The 24,952-nt window shown below is 37.5% G+C and overlaps 1 protein-coding gene across 1 annotated transcript; it reads right to left on the bottom strand.

The window, feature by feature from the left end:
* Nucleotides 1-4,210: 4,210 nt before the first annotated feature.
* Nucleotides 4,211-13,372, bottom strand: LOC130734232 (sugar transport protein 5-like). The gene is made up of 4 exons (XM_057586575.1): nt 13,207-13,372; nt 10,361-10,680; nt 7,994-8,623; nt 4,211-4,797 (listed from the first exon to the last, which is right to left on the bottom strand). Exons 1-4 carry the CDS (start codon nt 13,343-13,345, stop codon nt 4,354-4,356), a joined length of 1,533 nt encoding a protein of 510 aa, XP_057442558.1. The 5' UTR covers nt 13,346-13,372; the 3' UTR covers nt 4,211-4,353.
* Nucleotides 13,373-24,952: the final 11,580 nt, after the last annotated feature.

Consider the following 24,952-nt stretch of genomic DNA (forward strand, 5'->3'; position numbering starts at 1 on the left):
GTGAATCTTAGTGTTAGCTAAGTCAGTGTATTGTTAGTCACTTTGCAGGTAGCAAGTGCAGTTGTAACAAAACTCTGATTAGTGGATTGTCTTCATTCTAAGAAGGAAGAAATCACCTTAACGGGTGGACTGGATTAGCTTGAGGGATTTATCAAGTGAACCAGGATAAAATCATTTGTGTGCTTTCCTTATCTCTTATCTCTGCACTTTTATCATTGGTGATTGAAGAGATTTATTTAAATCTCAAGTGGGTTGAGTTTTTAGTTTTAAAACGCTATTCAAACCACCCTTTCTATCGTTTTTCATACCTTCAAAATGAGCTGGAAAATTCTTACTCTTAAGCATGCTTCTCACCATGTTTGCAATAGTCCTATTTCTCATCTCAGCCACACCATTGTGCTGAGGAGTATATGGTGCTATTACTTCATGAAAAATGCCCTCTTCTTCACAATAACTCTTCATTTCATTTGAGACATACCCTCCACCTCAATCAGTTCTCAGAGTCTTCACTTTTCTTCCACTTTGCTTTTCAACCAGAGCCTTGAACTTCTTAAAAGTTCCAAACACCTCTGATTTCTTACTAAGAAGATATGTCCACATTCTTCTAGTATGACCATCAATGAATGACACAAAATACCTATTAACTCTTGTAGAAACAACCTCAAAGGGACCACAAACATCTGAGAAGATCACATCAAGAGATCCCTTTGACACCACTGGCATTGTATCACCAAATGAGTTCCTAGGTTGCTTACTGAGCAAGCAACCTTCACAAAGCTGTCCTGGAGACTTGATCATTGGTAGACCCTCAACCATTCCATCATGATGAAGCTGATGCAATCCTTTGAAGTGCAGATAACCATATCTCAAATGCTTTAATTCTCATCTTGAAGACTAGCTGACAAACACTTTAATTCATCAGTTTGCAAATCTACACGAAATGTCATATTCTTAGACAATACTGACTTCAAAATAAACTTCTTGTTTGGATCAAACAGCTCCAATCTCCTATCTTCAATCTTAACAGAATATCCCTTTTCTACCAACTGTCCCAGACTGATCAGGTTATGTGTCACATTTGGAACATACAAAACATCAGGAATGAAGACCTGCTTTCCATTCCTCTTTTTCACCAAAACCTTGCCAACACCAGCAGCCTTGATAGTGCTATTATCTGCAAATTTAACACTACTAACCTTCTCATCTAACTCTACAAACCACTATTTGTGGCCTGTCATATGTGAAGAACATGCTGAGTCTAGGTACCAAGTATTCTCAATATTTGAATGAGAACCCATTGCAGAATAGCTAACCTCATGACTAGATAGTCTAGTGATCTTAGCAGGAATTTCAGGTATAACATGACTATCACTAGATGAATTTGATGAAACAACAAGAAGTACCTGCTCATCCTCTGAATCATCTTCTTGAGCAAAATAAGCATTGTTCCCATTACTGCTAGGCTTGTTTCCCTTCTTATTGTTCTTACATTCGAATGCAAAATGTCCATACTTCTTACAAGCATAACACTGTACATCTTGCTTCTTCCCTTTTCCTTTCTTCCATCTATCTTTGTCTTGGCCTTTCTCTTTATCCCTTTTCCTCTTAGAATCACCATCCTCTTCATTGCCAGAGGTTTTACCAGAATCCTTATTCTTCCAATTTTTCTCCTTGGAAGTCTTTGAGTAGTTACTCCACTTCTTCTTGCTGGTACCACCATGAGCATACAAGGCTTGCTCAGTTTCTCTCTCAGACTCTCTCAGATTCAACCTCATTTCATGAGCCTCCAAAGAACCTTGAAGCTCCTCAACCTTCATAGTATCAAGATCCTTAGACTCCTCTATAGTAGTAACTATATGATCAAATCTTGTAGTCAAAGATCGAAGAACCTTTTCTACAAGCATTTGATCATTCATGGTCTCTCCATTCGTCTTCATCTGGTTTGTCAAGGTCTGAAGCCGGGTGAAAAACTTAGAAATCGTCTCTGATTTCTCCATCTTCAGAGCTTCATACTGTCTTCTGAGAGTCTGCAACTTGACCTTCTTCAATTTTGCCACACCTTCGTAACTCTTGTTCAGAATATCTCACGCCTCCTTCGACGTTTTCGTCGCTGCAATTTTCTCAAAATTAGCAGGGTTAACACACTGATGGATAATGAACAGAGCCCGCATATCTTTCTTCTTCAACTCCTTATGAGCAGCGCTTTGCTCCGCCGTGTGTTCCGCCGGTAGAGCCGCATACCCAGAAGTCACCATCTCCAGAACATCTTGGAACCCGAAGATCACGAGCATCTGGGTATTCCAACGTTCCCAATCACTCTTTCCGTCAAGAACCGGCAACGAAGCTGGGAAATTGCCGTTCGTTCCAGCCATCACCTTGAAAGAAGCGTCCACTTCCACCGGAGCTTCCAACGGAGCAAGCACCTCCGTTGTGACTGATTCACACTCCGCCGTAGATCGCTGTGCACTGGTGGTGGCTCACGTCGCCGTTCGCCGGATCATCAAGCTCTGGATACCACTGTTGGATTTCTCACTCAGGAATCACACAGAAGCAATTGATAATCACAATCAATGCAAGGGTTAGAGTACAATCAGTACTGGAAGAAGAAAGAGAATCAAGAATCACTCTTAATGCTAATCATCAGCTAAACACGGTGTCAATGAAGAGAGAGAGAAAATGATTAGAGGGAAAACTTTTTATTGAATTGCACTAAATCACATAGTGTTGACTATGAGTATTTATTACTTAGTTGAGGACCTAAGTCCACTAACATCAGACACTAGGGACCAAACTATAAAAGCAACATACATTTCTGAATTACAATTAACTCCAATAACAGCATGGGCATCGAAATAAGACGAAAATCCCAACTTGCAATGCCTTTTTCTTCATCTGCCACAAAATCTTGTTTATGGTTTGATTAGCATGGGTTTCTGGCTATTGGTGGTGGTGGTTTCTGAGGTAAGATGAAAGAAGGAGGATGAGAATGAGGGTGGAGGTTTCTGGTTGTTGGTGGTGGTTTCTCTCAAATACCTTAAACGCCTTCGTTGTGCCGTGAAACCCCGACCACCCATCGCCATTGTCGTGTCGTACCTCCACCGCTTTTAGTTCCTCTCTCGCAGATTGTTCCCTCATGATCTCTCTCTCTCTCTCTCTCTCTCTCTCTCTCTCTCTCTCTCTCTCCTTATGTCTGTGCGTGTTTACTGGTGTAGGTTTGGGGTTGAAGAGGGAAGGGATTTCTGATGAGGTTGAAGAGGGAAAGAAAATGAAAATTGGTTGAAGAATTCTGGGTCTAGTACATATCTTATTTGAGTTTTATTTTTTAGGATTAGAGTTTATTTTCTGGGTTTTGTTGAAGATGATGGATGAAGATGGTGAAGGTGATTTTTTTATAAGCCGATGGTGAAGATGATGAAGGATTAGAGTTAAAAAATTTAGGACTAAAATTAAAGATTTGATTAAATTAAGTTTTTTTTTGAATTTTAAACAATTTTTTTAAAAAATTAATTAGGTTTTATTTATTTATAATAAAAACAAATTCCACGTCAGCTCATTAATCCCACGTGGCCATGCCACATGGGCCACCGGAGCTCTGGCGTTGACCCAGAGCTCCGGAGGGATGAAAACCAAACCTTTTGACAAAGGTTAGGGACTAAAACCCACATTTGCTCCGGCGAGGGACGAAAACCAAAATATGGTAAAGGTTAGGGACCAAAAACTTATTTAAGCCTAAAAATAATCCGGGAAATCAGGATAAAATGTATAGGACACCATCGTTTGACTTTAACACCACATGAGTACATTAATGCGATTTAGCTCCTCCTACCTCTCTGAGTTCTTACCGATATGAAGGAGATGAGGTCAAATTGACTCTGGCAAAATCTGAGGCAAAATTACTGCACGAGAAGTTTACAGATAAGGCTTATAAGTTATAATGATGACGACCTCATCAGGATTTTGGCTACAAGGAGCAGAGCCCAGATTAATGCTACTTTGAATCACTACAAAGATGCATTTGGAAAAGATATCAACAAGGTACGTATTATATTACTTTCAAATTGTAACATGAGGGAAGTCACTCACACTTCGAGAAGATGGCTGGCAAATGTAGGGTGAGGATAGTGAATATAACTCCTAGAGTAACTTGATATATAATGTAAAATGTACCACTAAAGGTACACACCCTGCACTATGGTAAAGAAAACTAAGATGCAAACAAACATAAGTTCCTTTAGTGGAATAATGTACATACATGCTACATGCTTAAATAAGCGTTTCTCATTGTACATAGACACGCACAATTCTTGTATTGCAAATAACTGCATTTCTTTTGCTTAACCATGTACTCATAACTCATGGATGATTATCTTGGTTAACTTGTTCTTTAACAACAAACCGACGCCAATACCAGTGTTCGCCCCATATTGCGTACATTGAATCCAAAGGAATCCCTTTGGTCTCAGGCAAGAACAGAAAAACAAAGAGCGTGCTCACTGCAATCCAACCCGCATAGAATAGGAAAGCCCCAAACTTAAAGTGACACAACATTGTCAAGAATGTTTGGGATAAAATAAATATGGCTACGAACTGCACAGCAATTGCTATGCTTTGCCCAGTGGATCTGATTTTTAAGGGAAAAATCTCACTTGGAATTAGCCAACAAAGAGGGCCCCATGAAACACCAAAACCTACTGCGTAGAAGCACATTAACACCAGTACCAGTATTGTGTTGCCTTTTGACATGTGTTCTGTACCATGTACCCCTGTCTCTAGTGCTAGCACAACAGCCACCGCAATCTTCACAATCATCACACATATTTGTAGTAGTTAGTACAACTCTACAAGTGTATTATAGGCTTATAACATATACACTTAATTTTCTCAACCTTAATTAGGCCACCAAGCAACAATTATGTAGTAAGAGACCCCTCTAATGTTCAAGGTCGGTTTGAAAAAGAAAATTTAAGTTTTTCTTTCTCAAAAATAAACATGTTTCATGTTTCGATTTGACATATTTTAATCTAATTAAAAAAAAATCCAATAATATTCAACCCGAAAAGCATCTTTTTAACCTTTTGATTTTAATCCTATAAGTTGGCATTGGTAGTGTTATGTGAAATGTTCCCGGTATCGTCTTAGAATTTTTTTCTAAATATTTAGGTGTGGCATGTGCCCTTTGAGGCTAGGATTTAGCTCACTTTAGAGTAGCTCCTCTAATAAGGTAATTCAACACAACAATTAATACTGTTTACTTACTTTAAAAAGTCAATAAATCAACTTAATCAAATGTTGTAATGTCTTATACCCTAAGTCTCCCACTTTGAGGCTAACTCTTAAATTGTTTTTTCTAAAAGGTCAATAGGCATAAAAAGCATAAGAGATGCTTCAACCCATTACAAGAACGAGAATAAAGCAAGGGACAACTAAGCCTATTTGGATTGCGCTAGTTGTGGCAGCTCTCTGCGTAGAAAGAATAAATACCACACCCTTCTTCAACTTAATGCTTTAACACAACCACCCCCCCCCCCCCCTAAGTTAACTCCAATACAATTCAACCCGAAAGTAATCAAACGCTACCAAGACCCCACCAGGAACGATACATGATCAATGAAGTAATCAACACAACAACCTACTTCTCTGATACCCTTAAAAAGAATCTTATATCCAATAATTACCCTACAAATAATAGTCACCACAACCACCAGTGAACAGTTTGAGATGCTCCCGGCATGTCCCAAATCAGCACCTTGTTGGAAATTCATACCCAAGTACCCAACTGATTTTAAGAGACCGGAAACAACAGATATATACCTTCTTCCTTCCATCTACACACATTTTACCATTTCACCCAATATATTGTCTTCTCTCCAACCCCACTACGCACAGGTTAGAAACACTTTTGGCAATTTAAAGATAGAGAGATAAAAAAGCGGAATAGAAGATAGAAAACTCCCAATAAGACATACTTTCCCTCTAAAGGATAAATCTTAGCTGCTTGCTAGGATACCACAACACTTAGTTGGGGTCAGGGACGGACCCAGGTAGTAAACATTAGGGGCATTCGCCCCCCTCTGTAAATTTTTGTTTAACTACATCCTATTATACTGGATTGAAATCTCGCCCCCTATCCAATAACAAAATAGGCCTAAAGCTTTTTTACGAAGTGAAAGTGATCTGCTCCTTTATCACCATGTTAGTCAATTAATAGTTGCTTTTTAATTCTTTTCAGTCAAGTGAAGATTAAAAAGATAACTACCGAGAGAAGAAAGAGTCCCGAGTATGAGGTTTCAAAGTGTATTAATTTATGATATTTGTTTTTTTATTACCAAAGTGTGGTTGGTTCAAGTGGTACATGCTTAATTTCTCTTAAGCAAGGAAGAGCATTGCTAAATAGTACAGAAATGAATCAAACTAACGTGTACAATTAAGCAAAAGCAGATCAAAACAGGAATAAATCATTGATACATTATAGCATTGATACATTAAATTCGGCTGTTTCGTATTCCGACTATTAATCATTATCCAGCAGTATCAGATTTGAGCCTTGTGGATGGAAAAAATGATTGTCTTTAGTAGGAGGACTTATTTCTTACACAAAAAAGATATTTGTTTTTTATTGCATACATTAATACATTAGTTATTTTAAGTTTTATTCAGTGCATGTTCAATAAAAAAATTATTTAGTATGTGCTGAACTTTAGCCCCCCAGTACCTATTATTCTGGTTCCGTCCCTGGTTGGGGTATGATACAATAGGTGAAGTGGACCAATGACATTTAAGTGTCTTTTTCTCCTTTTTTCCGTATATGTTTTAAAATGAAACAAATATTTAAATAAGTTGTCAGGTGTCGGTCCCCTATTAGTACACACCAAATCGCGTTAGTCGTGTACCATACAATGGGGGTACGGTAGAAGTCGCCTAAATCTTATGCTTCCAAGAAGAAAGTCTATTTTTCAGTGTCTGAATCATTCATTCCTATGTACCCTAATATACAAAGAGGATCTCCATAATATCAACGCAAACCACTGAATTTCATTTGTCACCGATGATATTCCTGCTAATTTGCTCTTAAAGAATTCCACCTTTAACCCAGATATTAATTCAAAACACCCCAATGCACTCTTCATCACCGATACATTTTGAGTAGAAGCCTCCCTACTATATAATGTGTCATTCACAAATCGTAACAGTTATATCACCACTCCTTCACCACCAGTTTTAAACCCTTTAAACAAGTTTAAAAACTAACAACTTGTCTCATCATTCCACTAAAACCTTCTACCACATTCAAGAATTAAAAAGAGCCAAGGATCCCTTTTCTCAACCCTCTCTCCAAAGTAAACTTAAATGCTTTAATACTTTTATATGAATTTGGGTTTCCTAATGTAATTAAGTACGCTTTTTTATCATTATAAACTATGATAACAGGAATATAACACATCCGAGGCACTTTAGCCCTCATGGATTATTGCTTGTTTTAAGTGTAACATGACCTATTTGGGAAGGTTGTTCCCAAGGCTTTGTCCAAGAATTTATTGATGAAATCACATTTTGTTTGCAAAAAGAAAACGAAAAGAATGTATGAAAGATTAGTAGTCTTGCAACTCTAGCTATGTAGATTGTAGTGTGTGTAAGGACCATATAATAGTCATGCTAATCTACCTATGTTGTCAACTTGGGAGTATCCTAAGGGATTAAACAACTTCATGGGGAAGGGTGGTGAGCTAAGGGAAATGAAGAGATTTGCAGGGTGAAGGGTTAGAGTTCAAACTCAGGCGAAGAAACTAATTTACTAACAATTACCAACTAACATCTGCCTATAAAAAAAATTAAACAACTTCATGTTAACTAGATTAACAATTTTGTTTATAAAAGATTAAGAAAAGAGATTATTATATTTTAGCTCCCAAAATCACTATCTTAATCACATTAATTCACCTAATATGGGATTAAATAATAATAATTGAAGTAAGTAAGAAATTTGGTTAATTACCTCACAGACAAACATTTGAATGCCACCAACAATGAACAAGAATCTCCGACCAAACCGATCAACAACAGCACCAGACACCAAAATAGAACCAAGGTTGACAAGTCCCAATATAATAGCTGAAAGCAATGCAGAGTCATTGCCAAACCCCACAGATTGAAACAGATTAGGTGCATAAAACGCCACAATGTTGATCCCAGTAAGCTGCTGAGATAAAGGGATAGCAAACGCCATCACCAACTGAGGTCGATACTGCTTCTCAAATATGGTCATGAAACTCTCCTGCTCCATAGTTTTTGCAACATGTGTTGATAGAATCACGTGCTCCAGTTCAGGTTCCACATCGACGGTGGAGCCTCGCGATTTGCGCAGCGCGTGTCTGGCTTGGTCAATCTTGCCGCGGTCGACTAAGCTGCTGGGAGTGTCGTGGATGAGGAACGCGCCGAGGGTCATGATGGTGGCGGGGACGACGGCGAGGCTGAGGGAGAGACGCCACCCCCATGTGTGCTTGGCGGTTGCGTAGTTTATGCAGTTCGCGGCCACCACGCCGATTCCGTTGAAGAAATTGAAGCCGGTGAGGAACGCACCTCGCCATTTGGGTGGAGCGATTTCTGATAGGTACAATGGGGTAGCCTGAAATATAGATATTAGAGCATTAGCAACAAAGAAACTTTGTGAGTTTCTTTATGACATGTCATCTGAACTAAAGTTTTTTAACTGTTGCAGAAAATTAAGTTTCTCCACGTGGCAAGCAACTTTGCTCCAAAGTTTCTTTCTAGAGAAACTTTGCTCAAAGTTTCTCTTCTAAATTTAATGATTAAAAAATAAATAAAAAACAAATAAAAAAGCAAATAAATAGGTATCTGGATTTACAAGAAAGTAGTGGGGTATATTGTGGGATCCATTTAAGAAACTTTTTAGAATTTCTGGATTGAAGTAAAATGTGAGTAGAGTTTATTAAAGTGGTTTAAATGACGTGGCATTACCAAAATTTAAATTAGAAACTCTAATGAGTTCTCTAATGAGTTTCTTGGATAATGATGCTCTAAGAGTTTAAATGTTTAATGACTATACGTTTTATATAAATATTTAAATATTTAATCTTTTATATAAATATTTAATTAAATTTGATTTTTATTTCAGATAACAAAGTAGTTTTCAAATCAAAATTGAAACTAAATGTGAGAGAACAAACAGCTAAATACGAAATACGAGTAGGGCAATACCTAACTGAACCTCATCGGGGAATTCATTTAACAGTTTAATTGATATGCATTTTTAGTGTAAAACAATTTTAACCGACAACCAATCACAATATGTCATGTAAGACGAATAATAAATTTCACTTTAAATACTTTTCTTTTTGATACATTGGAAGATTTTCACTTTAAATACAAATTAAAGCAAAAATATATTGATTAATGTGACAGAATTCAATTAAATGGTCGTGTAAATAAAATTTAGGCTTAATTGTAACTTTGGTCCCTGACATTTACAAAAGCCACGATTTTGGTCCCTCACCTAATTTAATTACAAAAATCGTCCCTCACCTAACACTTCCTGAACAACGTTGGTCCAACCGTCAATTTTTTAACGGAAGAAGCTTACGTGGCGTCTGAAAGCTTATGTGGAAGTGCCACTGGCGTCATAATCGATTTTTCCTCTCCTCTCGGCTGTTTTTTTTATCTCATAGTGAAGCTTTGCTGTTGGGAGGCCTAGTTGTTGGAACGCTGGGATTGAGGTTGTGTGCTATTCCTCTGAGTTTTTTTGTTGTTTTTTCCTCTGAGATGTAGAGGCATGTGCCTCCCTCTCTCCAGTGGCACTTCCACCTAAGTTTTCAAACACCACATAAGCTTCTTCCGTTAAAAAATTGACGGTCGGACCAACTTTGTTCACAGAGTGTTAGGTGAGGGACGATTTTTGTAATTAAATTAGGTGAAGGACCAAAATCGTGGCTTTTATAAATGTCAGGGACCAAAGTTGCAATTAAGCCTAAAATTTACACCTACAAACATTTAATTTTAAAAAATAGAGAAATGCAATTTTGTGTATGTAATTAGATGAAATTTGAGCAAATTATAAATTAAAATATTATAAGTATAATATAAGTGATTGAGCAATGATCAGAATTTTGTTAAATGTGTAAAGTATAACGGTAAGAGTTTAATTAATTATTATGATATGACAGTTTAAAACTTTTTACAATTAAAATTCATGTATTTACCATGTTATAATCGGTTTTAAATTTCAAAGAAAATAAAATGAAAAGTAAAGATATATAATTAAATGCATGAGTAAAATTAAAACTCTTTCCAGCATGGCGTCGGTGCATATAATTAAATCTTATTATGAATGGTTACTTTTACTCACTTGATTAGTGAAACCGAGCCCAAAACCCAATAAAATACGACCTAAGATGAGCATGGCTTTGTTTTCAGCAGCACCGTTAATAGCACCACCAGCAAAAAAGATGCAACCACCCAAGATCATGGTGTTTCTCCGACCCAATGTCGTGGTGACTCGGCTGGCTAGGAGAGTAGACACTAGCCCTGCTAGATAAAGGGAGGATGTGAATAATGTCAAGATCTCGCTATCATACACACAGTACATGTTCGTTTCGACGCTTGCAACCTTTCTCAACACATCAGGGAAGAATTTTTCAAGAAATGGTTTCATCGTAGTGACACCTCCTGAAATTTTCACATCCCTTAATTAAATTAAAGGAAATTGCAACAAAATATATACATACACAACATCAGCTGTTAATTATGATTTCAATACAATTATAGGAGTCACTGAAAATGCCTTATCAATAACTTCAATACACTTGCATATTAATATATTTTATTACTTAGTTAGGACCGTTTTCCATGGTATACGGTCTTTTCTTTAATTTGTAATTTCACAATTATTCAAATCTCAGTTTTCCATGCGTTACTGTTGAGGGAGACAGGGAAGCCCATGAGCCGATGAGCAAGACACCAAGAGATCTCGAGATCTCGACGCCACATCTTAACCCAAAACCTTAAGGCATTAGGTTTATGGGTCACATCTCTTATAAACTCCTCTCCTCACCCATACTTAACCAATGTGAGACTCCAACTCCGCACTTGAATTCTCAACAATCTCCCCCTCAAGTGCGAGTAAACGCCACATTATCATGGCCCCCCCTCCGCGGAAGCATATCCACCCTTGCATCGCCGTTCGTTTCACCGCGTCAACGGAACCCGCCGCCTAGCCAAACCGCTTGGAAGACTTTCGACACAAGGAGCCGTAACCATGACTACATCAACCATCGGCTCTGATACCACTTTTGTTGGGGGAGATAGGGGAGCCCATGGGCCGATGAGCAAGACACCAAGAGATCTCGACGCCACATCTTAACCCAAAACCTTAAGGCATTAGGTTTATGGGTCACATCTCTTATAAACTCTTCTCCTCACCCATACTTAACCAATGTGAGACTCCAACTCCGCACTTGAATTCTCAATAGTTACTTAGACAATCCTTTTTAACTCATCAAATTATTAATTACTTAAAACTTTTTTTTACATTATATTCTTTTTTCAAATGTCAATTATGTCAAAGTGATTTGTTTTTATGTTTATTTTTCACATTCGTTTTTATTTTAAAACACAACTTTATTTAATGAGAAATAAAAGTATAAGGACAAGCCCCTCATAAAGGAAATATTTACATGAAGTCAAAGGAGCTTATAAACAAACATGAAGTCAAAGGTGGACCCAAAGAGGATCGACTTCAAAATTAAATATGAAGGTAAATTTGACTTTTTAATTTCTCTTCTAACTTAAATATGAAGGTAAAGGGTAAAGGGTTTGGGAGGGTAAAGGGTAAATGGTTCAGGGCTCGAACTCTGAGGAAGGATTAATATACTAACATTACTAACATTTGTTGATAAAAAAAATTCTTTTGGTGGAAGGTATGGGGTATTTTGGTGGTTCTTTTTTTCAATGAAACATTTGAGAATGTAGTACTCTTTCTCCTTCACTAGATTTTTATCTCAATGAGTTTTTCCTAATAAAGTTTTAATGAGACTCGTTCTCAAGTTCAGCCTTTCTATGGTGTTTTTGGGTACGGTTTCAAACAGGTGGTACAATTTATATCACATTTTTCACTTTTTCCCCTTTTTTAAATCTCCCTTCCTAAGACTAATTAATTTAATCAACCAAATAGACTTTAAAAGACTTGTAGTACCACTTTGATCATCTCACAGAAACATTTGATATTTATAATTTCGGGTCCTTACAATTGACTATAAATTATAAATATTAATACGTGCAACATGTGCAAGTTGCATACAAGCTAAGTAGACTAATAACAGTGGATGCTGTGTTAAATAATCCGTCACATGGTTCATATCAGTACTATATTATGCAGGATATCATGTTCTTAAGCTGTAGGTTCTTATCCTTTTCCCTTACTCATAAGTCATATCAGTAGAAATGCAAATATGGTAGCCCATCACCTCTCTAAGTTCTCTTTGGAGAATGATAATTGTGTTTGGGTTGGGTTCACTCCTTTTTGCATTCAATCCATTGTACTTAAAGACATTATGTCTCTTGTTGTTTAATGAAATGTTTATGTTGACTGTCAAAAAAAAAAAAAAGTAGACTAATAACAGTGACAGCAAGAAAAATCGTTCACCTTGTGATAACCAAAAGTTCGTTGCATGACGAATGTAGTGACAAGAAAAAAATTTATTACTTAAATAGTGTGATTACCAAACGTTCATACTTCATAGCTTGAAAAAAAACGTAGGGGTTTAATTACACTACCAAAATCTAGCTCTTCAATTCTGCAATTATTGCTAGCTAGTAGCAACCTCTTCTGATTCTGTTCTTGATTTCTAAGGACCCAAACCAGACCTTATTATGAAAGCAAATTATCTTGGTTTTCTCCCAGAACCAAGGTATTCTCATATTCGGACACTAATTTTGCATGTAACAGTCCGTTAGCGCACTAAGCGGTAATCGGTAGAGGCTAGCCAAAGATATTTGTCCATTCACAAATATGTATAAAATGCTTAAATACTAATAAGGATGGGCAAAAAATTGGAAGAGCACAGAGGCTTTGTTCACGGCACAAATCTGAGAGATACAATGCACAAGTACCCATGCATCACATTTCATATAGTCCACCCTAATCTCTTCACTGCAAATTAGTACTCAATTAAAAGGAAACTTTTAAAAGTGTACCTGAAATTCCTAAGTCATATCCAAAGATGAGTCCACCGGAAGCAGCAACGATGCAAGTGATGACAACTGAGATTGTTATTTTTCCGTTGAAGCCGCCGCCATTGGCTGAAGAATCAGCGGCGAATCCCCCAACAGCCATTTTGGTGGTTGTTCTGTTTCAGTTCTCTCTGGGGTATATAAAGAAGTTCATGATCTTTAATATGAGCATGGCAACAAATTTATAGACTGGACCACTGAGGGATATGTGGGGCCAGCATCTATTTTCTTTTATTGTTAAAATTGTAGATTATTTTGTTTCCATTTTCTATTTAGTATTTAATACCCACAATTATATATTTATATATGTAACCATCTGTCATGATTGTGAATGGGGTGGTATCTTAGGCTTTGTTCCAAAGAATTGCGAGTTCCAGTTTGAAGGGATTCATTTTAATATATTTTTGGTGTGTGATGCTTATGACAGATATGTGCATTTTTTAGGTGCTTTCTTTATGGTTTGGTGGATGTCACTTGCATTGTGTTTTTGTGTGAATATACATGAAGACTTTTTCCTGTCATCTCTGTTTGGATCAATACTGCAACAGATTGGAGGATTTGTGGAAAAAGAATACGACAATTAACCCCTGGATATTCTTTGAGTCTTCCTTAATAAAAATAGAGAACTGGGGTGGATGAGAGTATGAGCAGAAACTGGGGTCAGAACTGGCAGTCAAACTCTGTTTTGTTGGTCAGTCATTGTCTTTCAGGGTGACAGCCAGTGACCGAGAACTTCCACATCATTGAACATTGTTCCCTCCAATTGGCAATTTGAACAAACATTCACTGGGAAGAATTTCAGGGTCTAGTTAGACCATGAGCAATGGATGTTGAGGATTGATGTTGAGGAGTGTTGAAGATTGATGTTGAGGGCATCCAATGGTTGTTGAGGTTTGTTGAGAGGAGAGAGGGATGGCCGAATTGTTGAGAATTCTCAACAAAGTTGAGAGGAGAGAGGGACGCCACGTGGCGGGAGCGGATAGGCCCAGCCAGGCGCGTGTTTTGGCGCGTGTAAAACACGCACCGACAAGGCGCGTGGAGCCGGCTGAGAGGAGAGAGAAGACGCAGATGGAGAGAGGGAGCTGACACGTGTGAGGCCGTGATTGGTTCGCCGGATTTCTTTTACCCTTATCTTTTGAACTCAATTATTTAATCAAAAAAAATATTTTCTGGAAAAAAAATTTATACCAAAATTTATGATTTTTTTTTCTCTATAAATAGAGACTTGGTTCGTTTGATTTGGACACAGAAAAAAAAAAACCAAGTTTTTTCACCCTCTTATTATCTCTCTCACCATCTTACTATCGTTCTATTAGCTTTTGTTTTGAAATGGATCACAACAATCACCATTTCAACACCCAGAATTCATCTAACTACCCATATAACAACCAAAATTCCAACAATTATCCAGATCCAAATCATTTTCCCAACCAACGTCATCAAAATCCCAACAATTATCAAGATTCAAATCAATATTGGTCTAACCAACGTCCTCAACATCCCAACAATTATGAAGATCCAAATCAATTTTCCTACCCACGTCCTCAAAATCGCAACAATTATGAAGATCCAAATCAATTTTCCTACCCACGACCTCAAAATCCCAACAATTATCAAGATTCAAATCAATTTTCTTACCCATTTGCTCAAAATCCCAACAATTTTGCACCAAATTCCAACCAGTCATCCTTTCATCCCTCTATGAGATATCCATCTCAAACACCCCCGTCTAGTGGTCATATGCCAATGGTGAATGAAAATTTTCCAAGTGTTGATGCACCTGAATTTCCCGAATTTTTAACACAAATGACTCTTGGTGGCATGACAGCTGCTAATCAATTCACTCCAAATCAAGAGGATACAACTCCTAAGAGCAAGAAAACCCAGTCACCAACATGGAACACTGCACAAAATTTGGTGCTAATTAGTGGGTGGATTAACTGTGGAACAAGTAGTGTTGTGGGGAAAAACCAGAGAGGAGAAACATTTTGGAGAGATATTGTTGAGTATTGTAATGAGCATTGCTCATTCGATCCTCCGCGTGATGAAAATGCATGCTGAAACCGCTGGAATTATATGAACAAAATACTGGGTAAATGGATTGGCGCTTATGATGCCCCGCTAAGCGTCAGCAAGCAAGCGGTTGGTCGGATAATGATGTTTTGGCAAAAGCGCGGGAATTATTCTCCTGTGGGAAGAATGTTGATAAGTGCCAATTTTACCTATTTTGATGAGAAATTTAGGCATTTATCCTTGTCAATTCATGATAAATCTTGATCAAATCCTACTTCTTTTGATTAGAACTTATTGATAGGTGAACTTTAGGCTAAGATGTGCTTAAGTTTGATTTTAATCTCAATGTGTATTGTAGAATTGAAGATTCAAGGAAGAGGGCATGTTTTGGCAAGAAAATAGGAATTTGAAGAAGCCCAGGGCGCCCAGCGGTATGCAGAGGCCGCTCAGCGCCCAAGGCGGTGGCAATTACCCTTCTCTGAAGTAACTGGCCGCTCAGCGGCCAAAAAGGGGCGCTCAGCGGCCAGGCCCGTGACAGCACATTATAAAAGGCTCTTTTCAGATCAAAACAGATATAACTTGGTTTTTGGAGAGAGAATTCACAAGAGAAACACAAAGGGGAAGGCTTAGGAGGCTAGAGAAGAAGCTCCGGAGGTCGGATTCGGCGGCGAGACATCGCGACGGTTTCGGTTCTTCTCATTCTTCTTCTCTATTTGTAAAGTTATCCATGAAAATGGATAGCTAATCTCTCTTTTGTTGGGGTTTGATGTAACTGATTGATACTTATGTTTTCTATTCGATTCTCCTTGATATAAATCATGTTCTTTGTTTATGAGTTAGTGATTCTCTCTTGATCTTCATGTTATGTTTTAGTTCGGACTCTAGGCGATATAGCTCTCGCTCTCACGCCGAATCAAGCATATTTGTTCTTCTTGATTTCTATATGAAAATATAGTTTCTATTACATGATTCAATGGTTTTCTCTTGTTCTTAATGCTATGTTTTAGTTTGCGCACCTAGAACATATCGATTGATTCGGCGTAAGAGCGGAATCCTAGCAATTAGATTTATTAGATGGTTAACTCTAGGTCGGACTCTAGACGTCGTAGCTTCCGCTCTTACGCCGAATCAAGCGATATGTTCTAGGTGCGCAAACTAAAACATAGCATTAAGAACAAGAGAAAACCATTGAATCATGTAATAGAAACTATATTTTCATATAGAAATCAAGAAGAACAAATCATGGTTAAAGGCTACATCCAAATCCAACAAAGAAACTTAGCAACCCATATCCATGGATTGCTTACAAAGCTTACAAGAGGAAACTAAGGTGAAAGCGGTGACCCATGTCGTCCTCGGTGTGTCTCCAGCACGATGGATGGTGGATCAAAGCTCCCAAAGTTCCTTTGGAGAGAGAATTCACCTGTCATGTGGAAATCCACTATTGCTCCTACCCACCCTAAACCCTAATGAAGCTTAGGTGTTTAAATCACCTAATAATCCTAATTGCTAGACATAGAGTTAGGTTTGTTAGTCACTTAAACACCTAAGCTTCATGATAACTATCTTTCTTAATCATGTGAGACATCAATGTTTAGAATTAGAGAGTTATTGCATTCCACTCATGCGAGACATCGATGATGTAGGGTTGAACTGGTGTAGATGAGTCATAAGCATAGACTTGGTTGTATTTGAATCACAAGAAGGCACAGAGGTTATTCAATGAAATCTCATCCCAACAATTCCTCATACCTGTTGTTTCTCCGTTATTTTACTTGTTTTCATTTACTTTTATGTTTTTAAACAAAAATCAAACTATTGTGCAACCATCATTTAAGCTTGATAACTATTGAATGACATAAGCGTTACACCTCCATGTGGATACGACAAAACCCTTTACTATACTACAATTGAGTCTTGAGAGATTCAAACGTAGAGTGGTAAAAAATCTTTCAACAAATTGGCGCCGTTGCCGGGGAACCGTCACGTATTTGGTTTTTCATCGTTCTTCTTCTATTTTATGATTGTAAAGCTATCCATGGAAATGGATAGCTAATTTCTCATTTGTTGGGATTAGAACTAGTTGTTTTGATGCTCATGTAATCTATTTGATTTCCTTTCATGCAAATTTCATGTTTCTATGATAAAGAATCAATGGTTTTCTCTTTTGCTTCATGCTACATCTTAGGTTTGATCCCCTTGGGTATTTTGATTGATTCAAACTTGTGTAGGGAACTCACACGTTCTTGAGTCTGAACTAGAGTTAATCATATGTTTCTTTTCCATGATTCAATGATTTTTACATTGTGCTTCATGCTTGTTTTGGATTGATCACCTAGAACATGAATTTAGATTTAATAGGATGGTGGGAACTAACTATTTAAATCTGAATTAGGTAAAAGCATCTAATGATTCTAAGGTCTAGGGATAGGGTTAGATCATTAGTCTATTCAAACATCTATGCTTAATGCTACTCACTATTGTTAATCGATCAAGGGATTGAAGGTTAATATAGGGAGTTGATAATCTTCTACACCGGGGGACTGGGTAGTAAGATAAGAAATGCTGGGAGGAATCAATTGCATAGAACGATATTTGTATGTGAATCAATAGAAATCATAGAGGTCAAACAACGAAACTCTAATCCCAGCAAAACTATCTACCTTGGTGAATTCAACTACTTTACCTGCTTTCTTAATATTTTCATGTTCTTAAACAAACCCCTAATATCTCTGTTAACCATCATTTGAGTCTGTTAGCTATTGAACGGCATAAGTATTACACCTCCTTGTGGATACGACAAAACTCTTTACTATACTACAATTGAGTCTTGAGAGATTCAAACGTAGAGTGGTAAAAAAATCTTTCATCAAATGTTCAATTTACTTTGATGGAAGAATGGATACAACTCCGTGATCTGCCACGTTTTTGTAGTCAAGTAGGAGGAAATAGTGGCTCAGCAAGTAGTGGATCTAAGAGATCTCACGACAGTGATGCATGTGGCTCCACCCCTATATGATTTGTATAGTATTAATTACGTTATTTGTGTGTTGTGTGCTTAGTTTGTTGTCTTGCATTTTAAGTTAAGAAAATAAAATAAATTATTGTGTGCTTAGTTTGTCATCTTCCATTTTTAAGTTAAGAAAATAAAATAAATTATTGTCTATATTAAAAAAAAAATTAATTTGTTAAGTGTTTATTGTTTAATTTAATTTAAAACAATAATTGTAATTTTTTGTAAATAATAAAAACAAAAATATAAAATTAAATAAAAATATGAAATAAAAAAGTGGTGGGGTAGGGTGTTGAGAGAGAAAACCATTGGAGTGGGTAATTGTTGAGAGTGTGTTGAATTGGAGAGAGAAGATAATGTGGAGTGTTGGGAAGAGAAAAAGTGGGGTTGAGAAGGGGTAAACATAACATTTTTTCAACAACCATTGCTCATGGTCTTATGTTTGATTTGATTTGAATTTTTATTTGAATGTGGATAGGAGGGAGGAAAAATTGGGAGAGGGAGGTAAAGGAGTATTATGATAGTGACTAGGGAACCTCTTTAGACTTTTTTATTTTTATCTTGTTTGTGATAGTGGAGGGAAATCAACTCAACCATCTTGGTATATGGGAAAAATGGAAAATAGAGGGAGGGAAAGGTTATGTGAAATTTGTAATGGGTTGAAGTGGCTTCAAATTCATGATGAGCCCGCAGCTCTTGCTTCCTTTTTATAATTACTTGATATATAATAATATTACAAGGTCAAGGGTGTTTAATCTTTTTTGTTTCCTAATTGTTAGAGGGATATGCTAATGAAATGAACTAATACAATAATGATTATTTTTAAAATTTAAACTTCTTACAAATATAAAAAATAGACCAATATAATGATTTTTTTATTGATGTTAAAAATACATTATCATATATAATGTTGACCAATCAATAAACTTTTGCTACATAGTTGTATCTTTTATTCAGTGTTGGCTGAAAGTTACTATCATATAGGTCATATTTGTAAAATTTTATATCAATCCAAAATATTTTAGTATGTCATTCAAATACATCAACATCATATACACCTTTTAAAACAAATGAAATAAGAACCACTTGACTGCATTTAAGCTTACATTCTTAAAATTTTATAAGATCTGACCACATAGTCAAGGTGATGAATAGTTGTAATTCAACCATTTGTTTGGGAGGCGTTTAACATGGACCAGTTTTTTCTGGTCCATGGTTGCACCACTTGCTTTTTGACCTGCCATTGCAGGTTTCCTGGTTTTAAAATAAAAATAAAAATACATATTTATTAATCACAACAATTAATTTGTGATAATTTTAATTAAGTTAATTAAAACCTAATTCTCCATAATCTCTCCTCTCTCTCCTCTTCATCTTCTACCTCCCAATTTCAGAAATCAAAACCTCTCCCCATTCTCATTTTTGTTGTTCTTCCTCATCATCATCACTCTGTTCTTCTTCCCCTGTATTGTTGCTTCCTCTGTCCAAGACCAGCCTCCAAACCAAGCACCTCCCCTGTCCATGACCCATCAATCCTCCAAACCAAGCACCTTCAAATTGTACAAACCAACCCCAACGTCTTGCACCAAACACCAAAACTTGACACCAAACTAAGACAGCCCATTACATTACCAAAGCCAGCACAAAAACGCAATTTTATAACATAATACCAATATATGTAACTTAAATAAAAACAATCTTCATCCAGCTTCTTCTCATCTTCTTCATGTTCACCCATCGTCATCCGCCTCCATCTTCTTCTTCTTCTTCCCTTCACATTTCCCCTTCATCTCAACAAATTAATAACTGAAACCTAGGAACCCAACACCAGAAAACCCAGAAACAAAGCCACATAAAACCAAGATTCCAGAAACCAAATAACAAACCCAGAATTTTGCTCCTCACAAAACAACCTGTTAGAGCATCAAACCCCCACAACCACTAAACAATAACAAGAACACCAAAATAAAAATAAGAAGGGTTAAAAACTATAACCGTCCCTGAACTTTGAGCGAGATTTGAAACCCGTCCCTCGCCGGAAAATTATCTGAAAACCGTCCTCAGACTATTGAAAACTAAATTGACCCGTCCCTCCGGCCACCATCCCTCCGGCGAGGCCCTTATGTGGCCGTCCACGTCATTTAATGAGGATTACGTGTAATTTTTATTATTATTTAAAATTAAAAAATATCTCCAAATTATCTGAATTAACCCAATTATCATAAATTAACCCAAAATCCCCAAATTAACCTTAAATTCCTAGTTTTTCCCCCTAAAATAACCTTAACCGTCACCTTAACCTCAACCTTAACCACCTCCTCCTAAACCTCAACCTTAACCACCACCACCCATCAGATTGGATCAGATTGGAGATAAGAGGAAGAGATCCGCTGGGATTGCAGAAAGATCTGCTGTGACATGTTCTTCTCAGTTTCTTTGTCTCTTCGAGTGGGTTTCATTACAGGTTTGGGTTTCACTCACCTCAATTTCGCTCACAAAACAGATCTGTATGGAATGGTTCTCCTCCATCGATGCTTAATTCTGTTACCCCAATTTTCCTTCCCTTTCACCATAACCACCGTTCCTAGATCCTCCTCCTCAGTCGCCGGAGTCAGTGCTCGATCTGCATCCACAGTAGTGCGGTGGTGAAGGGGTTTCCGTGGTGAGTGGGAGTTACAGTGGCGGGGTCTTTTTAATTGTCTTCCCTTGTCTGATTTGATGCAGGTTTCATTGTGAATGGGTTTTTTCTGGGTTGGGGTTTATATTGATGTTGTTTGTCTAGATTTGATTTTTCTTGTTGGGGGAAGGTTTTGGGTGAGACCGTGAGAGGATAGATGAGGTGAGGAAATGGGGTTTGAGCTTTTAAGAAGGAAGAAATTGATTTTTTCCTCCTGCAGTATGTTGATGATGTTCACGGTTTGTTTCTGGGTGGGTTGAGAAGATAAAGATCTTTGAAGAAGATTGAACCCTAACTCATGAATTAGGGAAAACAGAATCATATTTGGGTGTTTTGATTATGTGTATCTTTAGGGATTTATGTTTAGGGATTAAGGTTTAGATTTAGGAATAAAGAAATTAGGAATTTTTTAATTTTAAATAATAAAAAAATTACACGTAATCCTCATTAAATGACGTGGACGACCACATAAGGGCCTCGCCAGAGGGATGGTGGCCGGAGGGACGGGTCAATTTAGTTTTCAATAGTCTGAGGACGGTTTTCAGATAATTTTCCGGCGAGGGACGGTTTTCAAATCTCGCTCAAAGTTCAGGGACGGCTATAGTTTTTAACCCAAATAAGAATAACAAACTCACTCCTAACCCAGAATCCCCACCACCACCCAGATTCCACTCCCAACCCAGAACCACCACCACCACCCACCCTGAACTCCTCACAAACCCCAGATCCAAACCACCACCCAGAAACCCACTCCCAACCCACTACCACCCAGAACCCACTCCCAATCCACGCCACCACCAACCCAAAACCCCCCTCAAACCCCAGATCCAAACCCCAAACCCATAACTCATACAAAATCGAAGGAAAAGAAGAGAAGAAGAAGGTGGGTCGTGATTGAAGTCTCAACCCAGAAATCAGACGCCGCGAGAAGCGGAGGTGGCTGGCGCTGGCTGTGGAGATGCAATCGGATCTAGAAAAAATTTCGAAGGCACCAAATCTTGTGGTTTCCCTCTACTTGTCTCAACTTTTTTTGAAATTTTTCGATTTCAACTTCACCCAACCACCTTAGAGAAGATTGACGACCCAAAGCTTTTCTCTTTCGATTTTGTGGTGGTGGTGGTGGCGGGGTTGTGGTGGCGGCGGTGGGTTTAGGGTTGTGGGTGGCAGTGGTTGTTGGGTGGGAGGAAGAAAAGAAGAAGATGAAAACTATATAATTTCACCTAATTTAATTAATCTAATAATTAATTAAAGATTAATAAAATATGTTTTTTGATTTTTTTGAAAAACCTGTTATTGTGGGTCAAAAGGGGGTGGTGCAACTTTGCACCACACAAAAGTGGTCCATAATAAATTTTTCCATTTGTTTGAAAAAAATCATATTTTATCATAAGTTATTAGAAGTGTCAGATTACTACTGGTGTAATACATAGGTGTAAGTTGATTCTTTCTCAATGTTAATTGAATAAATTTAAATAATAATTAATGAAATTAATAAATAATTTATTTATTCATATATTAGGAAAGAATAATATTAATTTTATACGAATTCTGATAAAAAAAAATATATGTATCACGAAATTGAATGAAAGTTGTATATTTATCACAATAGTTTTTTTGCCAGAGATAGTGTATATTCAAATCCACCGTTTGAATGAGTTACTATATCATATACAGTATCATATAGGTCGTATTTGTATAATTTTATATCAATCAAAAATATTTTATTCCAAAATAAAGTTTAGGGTTGAAAGTGAGTTGCATGAATATAGAAGTGACAAATTGGTGAATTGAGATGAAAGTTGGTTTGGGCTTGAAAGTGGGTTGAGTGAATGTGGTTTAGAATTTACCAAACATAATGACACAAAGTTACACATCAAAAAAAAAAAAAAAAAAATACTTTTGGAGGCTCAAATTGAAAAAAAAAAATCCTATATTGTCTTGACTAACAACATCTTCTTCACGTGGGGTTAGGAATACGTGGGAATCCTTCTCTTGTGGCATCTGTTGGCAGATAGGAAATGGCAGGGTTGTATGATTCTGGCAGGATCGGTGGCTTGCTTACGGTATTCTGTTGGCGGAGGTTGTTGTCCAACCTATTCCTCCTGCTTCGATAATTTGTGTGGTAGCTGAGTTCTTCAGTAGTAATGGTACTTGGGACACTGCTGGCTTCGTCGAGCTTGTGCCCAATGTGGTGTTCCAGGAGATTATTGCGTCATTGCCTCGCCACCTCTCTTCTGGGCCAGACTCTTCGATTTGGGGAAGGACAACAACGAGAATTTACACCGCTTCTTCAGCCTATGAGCTCTTGACGACGAACGTGGAGAATATAGGAAGAGACCCAACGTGGCGCTTGCTTTGGCGGTGGAAAGGAGCCCCACGTGTTCGAATGTTCCTCTGGAAGGCTCTCAACAATGGCTTGATGGTTCATGAGAAGCGCGTTCACAATCACTTGGCAAATATTGATCTCTGTCCCCTTTGTGGAACGTTGCGAGAATCAGTGATCCATGCTCTACGAGAAATGATGTTGTTTTCAATCATGTTCAGTGGGATATTGCATAGATACATGGGTGGATAAATTCGAGCTTCCATGATGGCAGAATGGCATTGCTTGATGATGAAACAAGTCCCACGAGTAGTAGCAGCACTAGCTGGCTATTCCCTACGGTTGGGTGGATTAAGATTAACATCTATGGCTCGGTTTGGAATAATGGAGCGGCAGAGTGTGGGGGTGGGATGGTTCTCAACAGCTCCGGAAGCTGGATGTAAGGCTTATGCTGACGTTTGGGTACATCCAATCCTTTGCTAGCGGAGCTCTGGGCTATTCGCACGATGGTGGAGATCCTGGTACTAATTAATCACTTCCCTAGTGTGGTGGTCGAGTGTGATTCAGCTGAGGCTATTGCAATAATTAACATTAATGGATCTGGTAGTCTGGTTAACCCTTACTTGGAGCTAGTTCGAACCATTCACCATGGGATCCCGCCTGGGATAGAAGTCAAATTTCACCATGTCCTGCGGGAAGCCAACTCCTTGGCGGACTGTCTTGCTAAATCTACTCATGTTTTTGGTTTTGGCACACATGTGCCGCACTCCTTTAGCGGAATGTCGTAGTCTTTTGTTTCAGGATGTGGAGGAGGCTCTAGCTTCTCTTCGTGCTCTTGTTGTTTAGCGTTTTTCACTTCTGGGGCCATGCCCCTCCATGTAACAAAAAGAATCCACCGTTTGAATGAGAGTTACTATATCATATAGGCCATATTTGTAAAATTTTATATCAATCAATTCTTTTTTTCCAAAATAGAGTTTGGGGTTGAAAGTGAGTTGCATGAATGTAAAAGTGACAAATTGGTGAATTGGGATGAAAGTGGGTTGAGTGAATGTGGTTTAAAATTTACCAAACATAATGACACAAAGTTACACAACACCAAAAAATACTTTTGGAGGCTCAAATTGAAAAACAAACATATCATATATCGTCTTGACTGACAACATCTTCTTCAATCAAAATGAGAAGTATTTTGTATATTATTTTTTCGTTTTGAAAAACATCACGGGACGGGAAAAAAATGAGAGAAAAAATGCTTTGAAATTACAAAGCAACTTATATTTTGGAACACGATACAAATGTTAAAATAAGTTATGTCTTATAAAGGATGAAGTATTGATTAGAGTTTTTATTTGTTAAAATTGTATATTTTTCCTTAGTTATGAGCGGATACAAGTAAAATAAAGTAGGAAGTAATGGATTGTTATTACTCTTAATCTGCTTTTTATTTAGAGGAATTTTATTTAAAAATTGATCATAGAATTTTATAATTTTTCAGTTATGAGTTTTATTGTATTTAAACAAAGTTAGTGATTGGGTGCAGCAGCAGTTATTAGGATTCAAACGGAGGGTGGAGGGTACCAGTAATAGAGGCTGGAGTTTGGTGCCTTAGCATACCGTCACTCAAGCAAAGGAGGAGGGAGGTCTAGGTTTGAGGTCCGCAAGGTTGAACAAAATTGCTATG

This window comes from Lotus japonicus, chromosome 1 (assembly GCF_012489685.1).
Source record: "Lotus japonicus ecotype B-129 chromosome 1, LjGifu_v1.2".
NCBI classification, from domain to species: domain Eukaryota; kingdom Viridiplantae; phylum Streptophyta; class Magnoliopsida; order Fabales; family Fabaceae; genus Lotus; species Lotus japonicus.

Coding starts and splice junctions, on each gene's coding strand:
- LOC130734232 (XM_057586575.1), bottom strand. CDS start 13,345: ATGGCTGTTGGGGGATTCGCCGCTGATTCTTCAGCCAATGGCGGCGGC. Junction 8,624..10,360: donor GGCTCGGTTTCACTAATCAA/GTGAGTAAAAGT, acceptor TCTATATTTCAG/GCTACCCCATTGTACCTATC. Junction 4,798..7,993: donor TTCAAATGTTTGTCTGTGAG/GTAATTAACCAA, acceptor ATGATTGTGAAG/ATTGCGGTGGCTGTTGTGCT.